At 49.4% G+C, this 12,220-nt stretch overlaps 1 protein-coding gene across 1 annotated transcript in view; it reads right to left on the bottom strand.

The window, feature by feature from the left end:
* LOC104412657 (receptor-type tyrosine-protein phosphatase F-like) overlaps positions 1-12,220 on the bottom strand; it is a gene marked incomplete at its 5' end in the record, with an annotated part of 42,529 nt that overhangs the window by 27,141 nt on the left and 3,168 nt on the right. Inside the window, 4 exons of the mRNA XM_010023438.1 lie at positions 4,740-4,855; positions 7,074-7,085; positions 7,957-8,111; positions 11,149-11,361. Of these exons, the coding sequence (XP_010021740.1) occupies positions 4,740-4,855; positions 7,074-7,085; positions 7,957-8,111; positions 11,149-11,361 (496 nt within the window). The remainder of the gene's footprint in view (positions 1-4,739; positions 4,856-7,073; positions 7,086-7,956; positions 8,112-11,148; positions 11,362-12,220) is intronic.

The raw sequence follows: 12,220 nt of genomic DNA, 5'->3' as shown, positions 1-12,220 counted from the left end.
ATGCGGCTGAGAAACATCTCATCCAAAGCCTGGCTCATCCAGCTCCCAAGGCTCGTGACTCCATTGGCTTCTCTGTGGGTTTCCCAGAAAGCCCACATGGGTAATAATGATTATTAATAGGCTGAAGCTGTTGATTCACACCCAGGGAGACAAGCTGGAGCATGGCCAGGAGCTTCTCAGTCACTAAGGAGCCTTAACACTGCCACAGATGGCAGTGATGGGCCGCTGAGGTGACTAAGCAGTCCCCAGGCTGGGTACATGCATTTTACAGAGTGGTGACAAGTCACTAGGTGATAACATTGAAGTGTTACACCACAGCCACTGCACAGCAGGGCTCCTCACACCTCTGCCAAAAGCATCTGATGTCACTGCATATAGGTAAGACCTGATCCAACACACGCTCGTCCTTCCATCACTTGACAGTGCAGAGCTATCCATGGATGAGACATGGGCAGAGAGAGGAGGAAATATCCTTCTTTTGCCTTGTGCCAAGGTCCTCCTGCAAATGGTCCTCTGTTTGCCATTTCACCCATCAGGATCCCTGAGGTGGTTGAGCAGGTCCACAACGATGATGCTCTGATTTCTGCACAATTTGCTCATTGGCGCCAGAGCTCCAGAGGCTGTAGCTCATGAGCAGCCTTTGCAGTGCAGAGCTGTTACTGATGAACCATTGAATGAGAACAGTGTGGGACCAAGGCACAAGTATGGGGCTGGAGGAAGGAAGAGGCTGGAACATAGCCACAGTATGGGCTTATCCCTGTGTGGCTATGTATGAAGTACAGCAGAGCCATGGACCACAGCAGAGCTGCAGACATTCATCTCTGCTAAGAAGTACAAGGGGCTCTCACCAAACTTGAGTTTTGCTGGCCAGAGGAGCGCTGCAGCAACAAAGGAGCTGCAAGAGCAGATGGTGAGAAAGAAGTGGTTGGTATCCTGTTATGGTGAACCTAAAACAACTGCCACTGATGGTGTAGGGCAAGACAGAGATTTGTACACACTACCAAGACTTCTATATGCTCTTCCAATGACGCTGGCAAGAGAACAGTGAGATGTCCACCAGGCAAGAAGGGCTCAGAGGTCTCACAATGCCTGCAGGGCTGCAGACTGCAAAGCCCTTGCCTTTGATCCTGAAGGAAGCATGTATCCTACATATTTATCCCATTCCTGTGTGCATACACAGATGCCTTGTACATCAAGCAGGAGGGAGGACACACATTTATGGTTGGTTTAGAGTCAATTTGAAGCTCACAAGACAAGAGAGAAACTGGTAGTTGCACCTGTAGTCCTGATACTACTCCATCCAACCTGCTAGAGCAGTAAGTCCCTCTGCTCTGTGCCTGGGACTCTGGTGCCAACACTGCCATGCAGACCAACTGCATGGCAGTTCAGAGAAGACTGGCATCCCTTGGCAACCATTCTGTCCAACTTTATGACAGAGGTGACCCAGCCTGGGGAAGCCAGGTTGCCTGAGGTAGGAGGAGAGTGTGTTCAACCACTGGGCTGCAGAGCACCCTTCAATTTGTCTGTTAGGGGTTTTTAGCTGGCCACCCCCTCCAGAATGGCTAAGGTTATATGCCCCCATGCAGGGCTAGCTACAGGCCTGGTGCCATGGCAGAGCCCGGCATGGCACTGCAAAGGGGGCATGAGGCTTGGGAGCAGACAAAGGGCTGCCACAGGAGCATCCCGGCAGCCCAGTACCCAGGGCCTTCCCTTCTGCACTGTGCTGTGGTGAGCTGCTGTAGTGCCGTGCAAACAGTACCCGAGCTTGGCCCTGCACATCGTGTCAGAAAGTGAAATCACTGCCATTCTACAGTCTGCTGTGAGTGAGGGTGACCTTCATGACATTGAAACAAAAATTACAGAGACGAGAGAGAAAGGGAAAGAAAAAGCAAAAGGTGTCAAAAGATAAATACAGGAGTTAAAACTAACTTGAGACATTCGGGCAACTGGGGACACTGGCACCTGCAAAGAAAAGAAATTGGGCAAGAACAGAAATCCCATTAGCCTTTAATTATCATTGCAGAGGTTCAGAAATGGAAAGACCAAGAGATGAAGATGCAAAGGAAAGCACCATCTGCCACGGTGCCAGGAGCCTCTCTCCTTCACAGGACTGACTGGCCTGGCCCTGGGGCTGCTCTGCAGCTGGCCATTACACACCAGGCTTTTGATTCTGGTCAGAGCCATCCTCTACATCCTCTGATACTGACAAACACATGGAGCTGGAGGTACTTGCAGGGGAGTGAGCACATAGGTCTTTATCTAACACCAAGAGCTACTTCATACCACTGTCTACAGCCCCATGCCCAAGGGGAGACAACAAGGGCAGGTGGACGGCAAGTACAGGGGACATCTGTGCTGCTTGGTGGCCAGGGGGACTGCACTCAGGCCCAGCAATCTCCACTCAGTGCCCCTGAGCCTCCAGCTCACTTGCAGCTCATGAGCAGTGCAACTCAGGCTCATTTCATGGTGTACTGGGACACTGCCTGGTCCCATATCCTCTCAGCAACTTGGCACAGTGGTATGTTAGTACAGGGAGGCCAGCAGCGGGGGAAATAACCCTTGTCTGAAGTAAAAACCACAAAAATGAGAAACCTTAATATTTAATAACAGTAGCCCCATTAATTATGCATTAAACAAGTTTTCCCTGCTTAGCACACTCCAGCAGGGAGACCAACTACTGAAGCGTGCAGGGCCAGTGGCCAGCACCTCTTGTCAATGCATCCACACAGCACTGCCTCGACCTCGGGCAAGTGACAGGGGCAACAGCATGGGTCCAGTGGGCTTCATGGTTTTCATGCCTCCTCATTAATGAGAACAAGCTCGTCAGGAGCTGGAACAGTCACTTCTAGCTGTGTGACACCTGCTTCCACCCCGCAGAGCCTCACAAGTGATGCAGGGGGAGGAGGACAGTGTTGTCACTTGGTGGGGGAGCGCTGGCTAGCAGCACCCCAGGGCACTGCTGCTGTCTCAAGTGAACTGGGCACTTTGGGTTCTTTTTGTGTCTCCAGAGAGCTCTCCAAATTTACTAAATAAACCAGTGTCTTTGGCTTATCCTTAGGCAGGAAACAGAATTTCCTGGGCTCCTCTCCTCTTTTGAAGGCAGCTCTTGACCCTTCCTACAGCTCTAGCAAGTGACGCCCTTGTTGCAAACTTCCCAATCTCACTGGCAGTAGGTGCAAGCCTGACCTGTCATGCTTCTCTGTTCAGTGTAAACCACAAGCATACAGCAAAGCTGGCTCTTGTGTCCCTGGACAGTGGGGACATGTCACAGAGGCCTGTCCCCACGCACAAGTGTCCTGGAACAGTCCTGATCAAGACCTTGCTCCTTCTCAAGAAGCTGCATGCTCTGTGTATGACCTTCTTCCCTGCTACTGCTCCCAGTGATCTGCCTGTTGAGATGTTCTTCCTCTAGCGCAGAGGCCCTCTGTGCTCCCCACAGCATTTTCCTCCCATGCTGGTCTGTGTTGTGGCCAATTAACTGTCAGGCTGTCACTGCACACTACCCATGAGATCTGCCATCAGTCCTGCCTGGGAGATGTTGTTAACTACGGATCTCTGACAGCTGCTCTGGCACAGAGGGAGATGAGCTGGTGAGGCCCACCCCAGGTCTGAGCCAGACCATTGTCAGTGGCAACAAGAAAGGTTCCTCCTACCCTTCCTCCCAAACATGTCATGTTTACACCAGGAAATGGTCCCTTCAAAACTCTCCTGTCAGATGAAAGCTCTTGGATGAATGAGCAGCAGGAGGAAATGGAAAGTAGGTTACAGACCAGGAGGAGCTACAAGTAAGAAGAGAGCTGTGTGTGCCTCATTTATTCCTGAACTGCTCCCTCCATCACAAAAGCCCAAGCACTCCCCCATCTCATCTAGGACTTGGACTCTCTGAAAGGCTTTGAACGAGCCAGGGCTAGTCTGTCTCTGATCACTACAATGACAGGTACTGTGCTTTTGGTGCCATCAGAGACATTCAGACACAAAGAAGCAGCAGCACGAGACCCTTCTGCAGTGCAAAGTACAGTTGTCTCTGCAGGCTGGCAAACTACCTACACCCCCAGGCACCACAGGCCAGTGCAGGCATGATGAGATGCTCTGCAGCAAACATTTGCATGCAGAAAGCAACAGCTTTCACTGAAATATCATCCTCTGAGCTGTAACCACCTTGACCAGCAGCATCCCTTCACCGGGCCACAGCACTGGCTGCGGAGCAATGCAGGCTGCAGGTAGCTCTTCACCCTTAGCTCAGCAGAGCAGGAGTCAGCACACCAAAGATGCTAGGATGAAACTGCTGGGATGCCCCCAGCAGTACAAAGGCTCTCTGTAAACTCCTGATCCCCTCCCCCGACTCAGTCTCCATGGCCATCAATGAATAAGTGGTGCTCAGCACTGAATCCCAGCACAGCACCTGGGAGCAACAGAGGTGTGGGCTTTGGTGAGTTCTCCCAACTTTGAGTGGGGGCTCCTCCTGGCTCAGGACAACCACACTGAGCTTCATGTAATGTGACACACATCATGCAATAGGCTGTCCCTATCCAGGTTCCCTAGCCTTTCATGCCAGCAGTGACAAGGCCAGGGAAAATGATTTGGAAACCAGAGAGAGAACACTGGGATATCCTTGGTCTAAGCTCCCTCTGTGTCAATGTGACTGAGAAGATGCAGCTGCTGTGGGAGTAAGACTGCAACTCCTTGTCTGGCATGGGGAACTGGCAGAGGTGGGTACAAGGCGTTTAGCTGCTCCTTACCTGGAGTCTGGTAGTTGAGCCGCCTCATCTCAACCGGATCAGAGGAGTGGGCTAAGAGCGAGTCCTTCAGGCCAATGGAGTGCTCGTCCTTGGAAGAGGGGGAATGTGCTCTTTTTCTATGGACAGAGAGGACAGAGACAAGCAGGTTAGCTCTGGAAGAGACCTGCATGAACCACCTGGGAAGGAGACTGGGTCCCTGTATCCCAGATACCCAGCTCCATCCCAGGCTCCCATTGGCTCTTGGCAAATCACATCTTCTGTGCCTCCAGTTTTCCATATATGAAAAAGGAAGGATTATATGTAAGCAATGGCAGAAGTTTGATTAGTGAGGCACTTTGAAATGTCATATTCTGCAGAATATTTGTTAGAGAAAGAGAAGATAGATGCAAGATGTTGTTTCCTCTTACTCTCTCAAGGAACTATTTCCTGTAGTGGAAGGATATAATAATTTTTTTCCCCAAGTATTAGAAATATTTAAATATAGAATGCTGTAATATAATAGCGTAAAGGCTCTTCAGGGTATGTTTTATTGGGCCATTAATACATGTCTTGAATGGTTGAAGGCACCCAAGGCGTGTATTAATGGAACAATAAAATACACTGTTGTCTCTTCATGCTGTATTTATGCCTAGAGCAATGCCACCACCTCAGGCTCTTGCTGGAATTCACAGTCAAAGCAGGGACAGATCCAATCAAAAAGTGGACAAGTGAATATTAAAGAAAATCTAATACTGCAAGAAGAGTTTCTAGTGATTCTTTAAGTCCACTTCTTGGTCTGTATTACAAATACAGTGGATATACCCATGCAGCAGAGAGGGGTGTTGGGCAGGAGCAGGACAACAGTACTCTCTTCTGAGTCTGTGCTGACCCTGGCACTTTGCCAACATGCTGAGCATGCAGCAATACACAGAGACTTTGTCTTCTGGCTACAGCCCCAAAATGGATTTTGCCTGATGGTGAACCCCTCTGCTGACCTGCTGTTTTCTGGAAGAGAGGGAGCTGCATCACTGCTAGTCTGCATGAATGCTAGCACATTTACCATCCTGCAGATCACTACAGTCAGTTTCTGCTTCCTAACCCCTTGTGAGGCATTTCAAAGCGCCCTGAAGGGCTGCCAGGTTCTGCACGGAGGCAGATGCATCTCCAGATGGTGGTGACCCTGAGCCATGCATGGTCAGAAATGCTCCATCTGCATACTGCGGCTGTATCATGTACTAGAGTTGTTCAACAGGGAGGACCATTTTGTAAGCCTTACACTGCTCTAAGTCATCTCAACATCTCTGAAGCCTTCTAGCTGCCTGGACTGAGACAAAAGAGCTAAGACTGTGAGCACCAATAGAAAGAAAGGAAAATTCATGGCAAACAAATAAAGCGCTGTTTCTCCTATCAGGAACACAGCAGGATGTGCCATGTGCTACTGTGTGCCAGTCCCTGAGCCCTTGAGCGAAATGGTCCAGCTTTTCTGGGGAATGGGCATAGCACATAATTCATGTTTGTGTCTTTCATTAGTTGGCTGGTCAGGGCAACTGCTAAAACAAACCTCCAGATCCCAAGCTATCCGTTGCTGCTCAGCTACAGCTCATTCCCACTGCAGAGCTGACACTGTATATGCTGCACAGGTAAAATGCCTCCAAAGACAAGAAAATGGGAGAAAATGCCTCCAAAGACAAGCTGGACAGCAAAAACCTGTAGGGCAACATAGCATCACTCCGAGCATCTGGGTGGTGCTGGAAGGGGATATGCTGCTGCTGCATGAGCTAGGAGGCTGCAGGGGCATGAATGCCAGGTCTGAGCACAGTGGATTGGTACTGCTTCCTATTGCTCCATCCACACCAGACTCTGGGACAAAGCAAAGCTAAGCCTCGCTGTCTAAGGGGCCCAGGTACAGAAATCCTCCCCCAGGGCCATCTTACCTCCTTAAAGATCAGCAAACACTTCACTTCTTACAATGGCTTGGTATTCCCTCGAAGCTTCCTCACTACAGACTGCAAGAATGCACCTGCATTCTTGACAGAACAGCTCTCAGTCTGAAGTGACTGAGAAAACAAAGAAACTCTTATAACTGCTTGTGTTGTTGTTTTTTTTTGATATTTAATTTAATTGCAAAAACGATCTGGGAAGTATTTATGTTGGAACCATCTCCCTAAGAGCTGTGAGAGGTTGGCAATTGCTAGGAGGATACCTTTGAGGAAACAAAGTCTTTGTAAACCCCCAGGGCTGGCATGCTCCATGCTCCCAAAAACAAAGATGCCCCTTAGTAGCTTCAGGCTTATTTTTCAAAAAAGAAATAGACTTAAAATTTTAGCAAAACAAGAAGATAAAAAGGATTCATACCTTTCTTGCTTACTAGGTCCAGGGAAGAGCAGAAACAGAAGAAAGGAGATGATCACTCACACAGAAAAGCACTGGCTGCACATTCACAGCAGAGCTCCATTTAATCAGACAACAAAGCCAGCCCTCCTCCCCGAGCTACAGATACATATGTAAATAGAGAGTCCAGGAGGAGCAGAACCTCGGAGCTGAGCTGATAGAGGTTGACCTACTGTAATTGAACAGGATACCCAAACACGTGCAAACGCAACCTGTGGCTCCTTGGGAGGACTAACAATCATCTCACACTATAGTTACAGCTCTAGCAGGACTGCTCTGCTATGCAAAAGCACGTGGTTGCTTCAGCTGGGAGCACACAACGTGGATGGTGCTGATCTGGTAGCCAGGACTGAGAGGCCTCAAAAAGAGCTCCTACTCTGGTTTCAGCCTGTCACATCCATGCTCTGTTCTCACTGCCAAGGCCATGTTCCTCAGTCAACATTCACAGTAGTGGGGGCATCTACCAGACATCAAGCAGGCAATTTCCACAGAAAACCAGTACTAGAGAAGTCCCCAAGGTGGCAAATCCAAGCTGTGAGACTAGAGAGTGGTCAGCAGACTGGCTATATGGACACAGCTGCTCTCTTCTCTCCCACAGCTCACACGTTTCCAGAATCCACAGCAGCTCAGTGTCCTGGGGCTGATATTAATTACTTTCTGCATGTCCAGCCCTTCTGCTCTTTTTATAAGGCAGCATTCTGCTGTGCCAGATAGAGACCTTCCTCCTCCCCCTGACCACCAAGGACTGTCTATCAGAGCACCACATATCTGAAGGAAGGAGGGTTTTGAAGGTGGCATCACCTGTAGTGCTCATGTTGAAACTGCTATGTCCTGGACTGGATCTCACCTTTTGAAGAGGAGTATAGCAATGACAATGATGATGATTAATATCACAGCCAGGACAGGTCCCATCACCCACAGCATTTCTGGTTCATCCTGCTGCTTTGCTGAAGCCACTTCCATCACAATCTCATCTGAGTAGGGGCTGGCTGCGTATCTCTTCTGAACAGCACCGGCAGGAGAGGGAGAGAAAAGCAAGCATCCGTTATGCTAAAGCAATAGCTATTCCCCTGAAACAGAGGTTTCCCCTTGCCTCTGGCCAGCAGAGAACGGTCACGCTTCTCAAACCCCAGCAGCACACCCCTGGATCCTCCCTCCCTCGGCATCAGGAAGAGGTCACGCTGTTGAAAGAGTCTCTTCCTGGTGTAAAACACTCCCAGTGCCAGTAACTTCCTGGCTGGCAGACCTGGCCTCAAGGTGCCAAACTGGAGCAGCCCAGCTAAGAGTCACTTGCCAGCCTTGGATTCTCTTGGAGCCAAATCACAGGCTTTTGAATCCCAACCAATTGCACAGTGGGGCTGGCTGATGATTCCTAAGTGGTTTATAATACCTGCTGTGCTGGCATCAACACAACTCTCCAGGACAGGGCTATATTAGGAAAATCCCTGCTGGGCTGTGTGGTTTTCTTAAAGGAACAAAATGACAGGAACATTTTCTACCTGATGTCTCAGTCCTGATAAACAGACCTTGGAAAGGAGCTCATGCTTACAGGTTCCTTTCCAGAGACTTCTGCAATCCAAAGGGACAGCTTTCTAGCCCCACCAGCAAGATGGGACTAACAGAGACCCAAACCCTTCCTTGCAGAAAAATAACTGCACCTGGCTTGTTCCGCTGCTGTTGCTAAGGATTATGGAGCTGTGCTGTCCCTTCGCATCTCAGCCTGGCTGGGCCAGAAGGGTTAAGTGCTGCAAAAAGAAATCCCTTCCCCCTGTTAGAAGGCCAGAGCTGTAGCAGTTCAGTGCTTGTGGCTTTTGAGCAGCACCTGCTGCCCAGCATTAGGGAGCTAGAAAAGCTCTGCTCCTGCCATAGAAAGTTTCAGTCACTGAAGAGGTGCCCGTGGATCTTTAAATCTGCTTAAAGGTCGAAGTTTAAACACGCTCTTCATGTCTGTGTGCATCTGAGGAGAAAAAAGGGAAAAATCAAGCGTGCTGGTGTCACATAAATGCACGTCTTGATCTCCCCTCACAGGTGCTCTTGATCCCAGCCATCCTGGTTTCAAACATGCATGGAGTACAGAAAATGCTCTTATCTGTGACATCCTTCTGGCAGCACACTCAGGTGCAGCATCCTTGCTGCTCTCCTCAGATTTATCAGTGGTCAGAGATGCCACTGGCTGGAGGGGTGGTTCCTGCTTTGTCTGTGAAACCTTTCAGCCCTCTTTCAATGATCCTGAAATAGCTGTTGGCTCCTGCTTCATCTATGTTCCTAAAGTGAATCTGCATGGGACCACTGCAACCCATCAGCCTGTTCCTACACCCCTCGTGCACTTCAAACAATGGGGCAGGATGTCAACAACAGCTCTGTCTGAGCATGGCAGAGACAAGAAGATGCTAAATTGGTGGTAAGAGGATAGGACAGAAGGCCTGGGGCTCCCCTATGTATGGGCAAGTGGCTACTCTATGAGGAAGGCACAAAGGCTTTGCCTATGACCACCCAGAAAGATCAAACTGCATTAGGTGGGGGGAAGGAGCACGCTGATCTGTGCAGCAAAGTAACACGTGTCCATCTCCAAAGCTTTGTGCAAGGGACAAAGATTCATATTTTTTAAAGACACGCTTCGGAGATGCCTCCTTCCAAGAGAAGACAGAATCAGAAAAGATCAGAAAGACAGTTATCTCAGTGGCATTTCCAAAGGCAGACTGCAAGGTGCATGTGTCCCTGCTCTCCAGAGATGGTGTTTCAACCACACTCCCCTTTGCCTTTGAAGAATGGCAACATTACGCTTGCCTGCTGACACCAGAGCAAGCTATTTAGGAGGAGGTGAGTGGGGGAGATAGCACACAGCCTTGGACAGAGTGCCTTATGTTTCACATGAAAATAGATACGACACAGTGGGGGATGCAGAAGGATGGTCTCTAGGAGCAGGGTGTAATAACTCCGCTAGCTGGTGGTTCACTGGAGGGCTGTGGCAGATCTATGCTAGGGAAATGATGATGATGACAGTCTGGGATCAACTAGTTAAGGTCATCTCTTCTTGACAGGGACTGCTAGGGTAACATATCCTAAGGCTGCTGCCTTACCTTGCTGCTAATTTGTGACTCTCCTTCTCTTACCAGCGTGCACATCTTGGCACAAGAACACGTGAGCTGGATGAGTAATGAAGAACTTGACCAGCCCTAATGAGCCATTACAAGCAAACAAGGCTGAAGAAGGAAGCCGCAGCTGGAAGCTGACCAAAGGATTTTGTGCATCTCTATTATTTTAATTATTTACACACTGGCTGCTGCTACTGATGCCACTACCACTCCTGTCCTTCATGTTTACAGCTGGACAGGTCTTGTGCTACTCCCTGTTTATTCCATTAGCTACTGCCTTCCCCCTCATATGCCCAGGCTCTGTGTGCTTGGCAGCATGCTGCTGACAAAGGCAGTGCCCATTTGCCTCTAGCAAGGAGAGACACAGGAACAAGAATTCCTATGCAGCAGGCAATTGTGCAGCTTTGCCCTGCTGACAACAGACTGTGATGGGATGCAGGTTTGCTTCTCCAGATGTCAGCTGGAAGTGAGATTCTGGCCAGAGAAGAGCCTGTGAAGGCAGGTTAGCAGGGGAAGCATCCTGTTCATTGCAGAGCCTCAGCAGCCACTGTGCCGATCAGGATTTCAAGGGGCTGTTTGCCACAGTCACTTACTTGAACAAAAGCAGAATGAGAACCTATCCCACCCCAACCATGTGTCAAGCTCTGCTCTGGGCACAGCCCACCAAGCCACAACTGAGCTTGTGCAGAGCACGTTTGTTGACACTGCCCTCCACTCTCATCTGTTATGTCAAACGTACGTGCCATTTCCCTCCAACAACACCATCTATCAAGTCAACTCCCATGGCCGCCTCAGTTTGTTGAGACCAGCTATGCAGGCTCACTCTCCTCTCTTCAGAGAAAACTCCATCATCCTGGCTTACAGTAATTGTTCACTCTGCCCGCACTGAGCCCACCCCAGCTCTGCCACGAAAGGCTGTGTCTCACCCAGCAGAAAGTCCTTACCGTGTCTCCATCCTCCAGCGAGGCTAGCACAAAGCAGCGATAGCTCAGGTCTTGAGACAGGGGCTTGTTGTAGAAACCTTTGTAGTTCTTCTCGTCCCCCAGGGTGAAGGTCTCGGGCAGCACATCCACTTGAGCAGCAATGTAGGGCTTGAGTCTGTCTGCTTGGCGTCGCTGGCGCCTGCTCTGACTCCCTTGGCTTATAGCCTCCAGCAACTGGGGACAAACGAGGTGCATCACTATCATTTTGCCCAGCATGACACTGCCTTTCACTGTTACCTCAGGACTCAGCAGGGTAGAAGGGAAGGGAGATGATACCAGGTTTGATTTGGATGTAGTGGAATGAAGAAACCAGAGACATGTATTATACACTTAGGCATTGCTGTGGCACCTGTCTGCAGACCCTCACTGCAAGGACCTCCACCAGAATCTCAGCTTCGGGAAAGTCCTGAGCCCTGGGATGCCACCACAGTGAATGTTAGGGCTGAGACAGCCTGGCTGTGCCTGTCAACCCAAGTTAATGTATCTCAATGGGCTGTGAGGGAACTGGGCCATGTTCTGTGCCCCAAATATTGGTCTGGACAGCAACTCACACTCTATGCATAGGGATGTACATCAGCTGACACTGATATATAGGGAAAAAGTGACATTTTCTGCGTCCTTCCCTTCTGTCAGTGCCTTGATATTTCACCTGCTGCTGGGTAGCAGGCAGAGCTTTGTGTAAATCACACAGAATGGTAACAGATTTCATGGGATGTTCAGAGTAAAAATGGCAAATTTCATAGTCAGCCACAAATTCAGGAAAAAGGATATAAACACACAAAAATTCAATTACACTGCTAAGAAAGACTCTCAGATGTTTAAAGATGTTTTTCTAATGAATAAAACTAAGTATCAGGCTTGGAACAGAAATTCTAATTTAAAATGAAGAAGGAGGCATGAAATACATTTCACACACAAACGTATCAGTGCAGCATTGTCAGAGTAGACAGGGAACATCAGTGGGGCTGGAGACAGTGATGTGCACACAAAGCCATGCTGCTGAGCTGAGCTCACTCTGAGGAGGAAAAGCTGG

This window comes from Nestor notabilis, unplaced genomic scaffold (assembly GCF_000696875.1).
Source record: "Nestor notabilis isolate BGI_N333 unplaced genomic scaffold, ASM69687v1 scaffold321, whole genome shotgun sequence".
In the NCBI taxonomy this organism is placed as follows: Eukaryota; Metazoa; Chordata; class Aves; order Psittaciformes; family Psittacidae; genus Nestor; species Nestor notabilis.
The sequence above is the reverse complement of the archived record's forward strand: the minus strand, read 5'-3'. Positions and strand labels throughout refer to the sequence as shown.